A 3774-nucleotide genomic window follows, 5' to 3' on the forward strand; every position below is an offset into this window, starting at 1 on the left:
GGAGTCACTCAGGCCTCAATACTTCTCTTGGGTATTCGGGTATGAAGGTCACTTTTACTCAAAAAAAAAAAAAAAAAATCCTGCCAGATGAATTTACCTTTCTCTTTAAAAAATGAGCTTCAGGTTCTGAGGTAGAGGAAACAGGTGAGGTTGTCCCTAACAGCCTCCAAGTGAACAGAATGAACTTGATTCTTTCCACAATCTTCCCTCCACTAAATGCAGTTTATTTCTATTAACGTTCCACCAACAAAGCTACAGTACTCAGTTCTTACTGCAACGGAATAGTCACATATACCAAAATAACTTGTAGGCAGTGTTACACATTAGAAAAATATACCTATCATTTTATTATTAAACCAGAAAAACCCTGCTGACAATCAACAAAAGGTCTCCCAGCAACTGAAAAGCAGAGAAACTAAGCAAAGATTTTTTCTTTGGAGACATGAAACTCATTCAGCTAAGAAAGATGGATTTTGTCACTTATTATTCTCCAAAATGGAAGGTGCCACATGGAGACCATAAACGCGGTAAATTGCATCTTGGAGCAACGTTATTATGTGCCAAGTTACAAAGCCCATGAATACAAGGGGTGTATTAATGGAAAGACTGATACCATCTTACTACAGTGGCCTCTCTGTAGCTCCGGACAATGATCTGTTGAGGGTTTTCCAGGGATTTTGAATGTGCAACCTCCATACAAGCTCTCTTTTAAAGGGGCTGGCTTGGTGCTGAACAATCCCTCTTCGGAAAGAAAGCCAAAAGCCCCCACACGGGCTCCTGGGTGAGAGGCTCAGCACGGTAGGTGTGGGAAGGCTCAGACTTCGGAGACAAAAAGGAGTGGTAGGTAGGCCAGGAAGAGCTGGGATTAGCCTGGGCCCACCTGCCTGGAGGAGAACCAGACCCATAAGATCAGACTTTCCGAGAATGAGTCCAAATTGGTTGAGAGAAAGGGAGCACACACTGCAAATCCGCAAGGATGAAGTCAGCTACCCCAGAGCAAGCCACACCTCAAGGTATGAAGGAAGATAACCAGAAACAGGAGCTGGCACATGCCTTCTAGGGGCTGGGCAGGGTCTGACTCTCAGAGGTGAGGGTTGGCAGCCAGCCCCAAACCCCCATTTTATCTTCTTCCTGAAACAGCTCCAGGAAACTTCCTTAGTCTCAGACACGTGGGACACAGTGGTACAAAGCCAGCCACAAGAAATTTCCCACCTTCCCTTCCTCGGTGGAGGGGGCAACCCTTAAAGAAAAATGTATCCTGTCGCCACCCTTAGGCCCATCCACGAACCCCCATAACTCTGCTGGGGCCACTTCAAAAGAAGTCAGACTCCAGGGGCACTCTTGGGACCCCTTAGATACAGGGAACCTTCAAACCTTACCCTGGCTATGGTATGACCATGGACTCCCGCCTCCAAACCCTGGGGACCCTCGCCCAGCCCTTAAAGCCCCTCAGAACCACCTCCCAGACTCAGCTACAGACCCTCGGCCACCCGAACCCATCTTGGAACCCTCAATCCTCTCCTAAGAGTCCTATTTGGCTAGTCCACTCAGTCCCCCAAAACCTACTCTGATCCCCTATAGCTGCCTCAGTCCCCCTGGATGCCCCCAACCTTTCCTCTCAAAGGAAACCCCTCAACCTCTACCAGATCTAGCTATCGGTTCCCCTCAGTCACCCCCAATCCTCGCCTCCGACTCAGCCCCTATTACTCTCCCCTCTCCTCCTGCCAAACCAATCTCAGATCCCCCCAATTCCGTCCTCTCCCGCCTAGACCCAACAATAGCACTCTAGTCCCCAAATTCCCATTCCAGGCTCCCTAATGTCCATTTCAGACCCAGCCTTAAGTCCTTAGCCCCGCAAAACCTTGTCTCAGGACCCTCAATCGGCTCCCCAAGCCCCTTCTCAGGACCCTTTTTCCCGCCTCCGCCCTAGTCTCGGTCCCCTCAGTCCCTCAAACCCCCTCTCAGGCCCCCTATTCCTGCCTAAGCACCAGTCGCGGTTCCCTGGCTCCCGAACCCCTCCCCAAGCGCCCCCATTTCTAACCCAGTCCCTCAACACGACCGGAGGCGCCGCGGTCGCCTCCGCCTCCGGCCACAGCTCGAGGAGCGAACCCCGCTCGAGGCCCCACAGACGCCGCCTTAAGCTCAGCACGGCTCACCTCCTCCATCTTCTGCACCATCTCCGTCAGCTGGTCCTCGTCCTCCAGCAGCTCGTTGAGCTGCACCAGCGACAGCCCGGCGAACCGGGCTTCGCTCCCAGCGCCCGCCATCCCCGCGTCTCGGCCGTCGCCACCACCGCTCCGGTCACCAGGCTCCACCGACCGGAAGCGCCGCCCTCAAGGGCCGCCCCCCGCGGGGGGGGGCACGTGACGCCAGCCCTGGGTCGTGACGTCATCATTGTGCGGGCGGGCGGACGTGACGTAAGTGTCGCGGCTCGCGTGAAGTGGAATTATCAGGGACAGTCGGGACTTCTAAAGGGAGAGGAAGGGCCCTGTGATTGGGCTGTGACGCGTGACCGCATTAATGACGTCACTGCGACTCAGGAGAGTGCGCCATGAGGTCATAAGAGCCTTTTTCCTCCAGGAAGAGAGATACTGTGATCCAGGGAAAACCTGCAGTGGGAAGGAAGTTACTGCAGCCTGTGAGCCCAGCCGAATGCAGGGAACCCAAAAGACGGATACTTCATGGGGAAACAACTTTAGTTGTCATTGGTTCCTTGGAATTGTGGAGCTGCCACGTCATTCATTTAACAAATATGTTTCGAGACCTACTCTGTACTGAGCATTGAGTATACAGTTCTGAATAAAGCAAAACGGACCCCTGCTTAAATGGAGCTAACAGAATGAAAAGGACGCAAACAAAACAAATAAGTAAAATAATTAGGAGATCACAAATAAGGGAATGTACACTGAAATAAGAGAATAAGAAGACCTTTAGGGTAGTAAGAGATGGCACTTGCAGTGAAGGTGGCATCTAAGGAAATGTGAAGGATGAGAAGGGAGGAACCAGCCACCATTCCTGTAGGAAGCTCAAGGCAGCAAAACCAGCACGTGCAAAGGCCCTGAGACAGGACTAGCTTGGTGCATTCAGGAATGGACAGAAGGCCAGTAAGGCTGGAGCATGTGAGCAAGGACCCATTGAGTGGCCCTTTGCATCACCTCAGAGGAAGGTGCCCAGACATCCAGGTGGGCCAACCTGTGCTCTTTCAGAAACAACATGATTTAGGGTGCAGTCGCTCTCAGTCTCCTAGTTATCAGGAAGCCTCTTAAGATCCAGGAGCCCGGGAACTCATTATCCTACTTTGGAATCTGTCACAGTTCTAACTGGAAGAAACCTAAGGCTGAAGTTAACCATGACAGCCCCTAATTTTACACATAAGAAACTGAAGCCCTGGGAGGGAGAAGTTTTTTGGGCTTTTGCTTTGTTTCTGAAAATCAAGTATTTGGCAGGTCTCCTGGCTCCCAGTCTGGCATCCACAACGCTGGCATCATAACACACTGACCTCGTCGCATAACTCAGCCCTGAACACAGTCGAGGCATTCAGCAAATGCTTATCGGCAGACTTAGGGGCTTTGTGTATGAAGCCGATGCTTCTGCAACTCCATGGGTAAAACATAAGGTCTAGTGTTCTCCATCCATACGTTAGGCTGGGCTCTGCCGACCTCGTCTCTCCTTCCAGCCTGTTGTACTAAGGGCTCATGTTTGCAGAAAAAGGATGACAGTTAACGGAACTATTGTTTTTAATTTTTTTATTTTTTGAGACAGAGTCTTGCTCTG

The 3774-nt window shown here is 51.2% G+C and overlaps 1 protein-coding gene across 1 annotated transcript in view; it reads right to left on the bottom strand.

Annotated features, from left to right (window-relative positions):
- Positions 1 to 3128, bottom strand: part of VPS37B (vacuolar protein sorting 37 homolog B (S. cerevisiae)) — a 51516-nt gene extending 48388 nt beyond the window's left edge. Inside the window, exon 1 of the mRNA XM_011964516.1 lies at positions 2157 to 3128. Coding sequence (XP_011819906.1) covers positions 2157 to 2267 — 111 coding nt within the window. The 5' untranslated portion in view covers positions 2268 to 3128. The remainder of the gene's footprint in view (positions 1 to 2156) is intronic.
- Between the last annotated feature and the right edge of the window lie 646 nt (positions 3129 to 3774).

Source organism: Mandrillus leucophaeus, unplaced genomic scaffold (genome assembly GCF_000951045.1).
Source record: "Mandrillus leucophaeus isolate KB7577 unplaced genomic scaffold, Mleu.le_1.0 Scaffold7, whole genome shotgun sequence".
In the NCBI taxonomy this organism is placed as follows: domain Eukaryota; kingdom Metazoa; phylum Chordata; class Mammalia; order Primates; family Cercopithecidae; genus Mandrillus; species Mandrillus leucophaeus.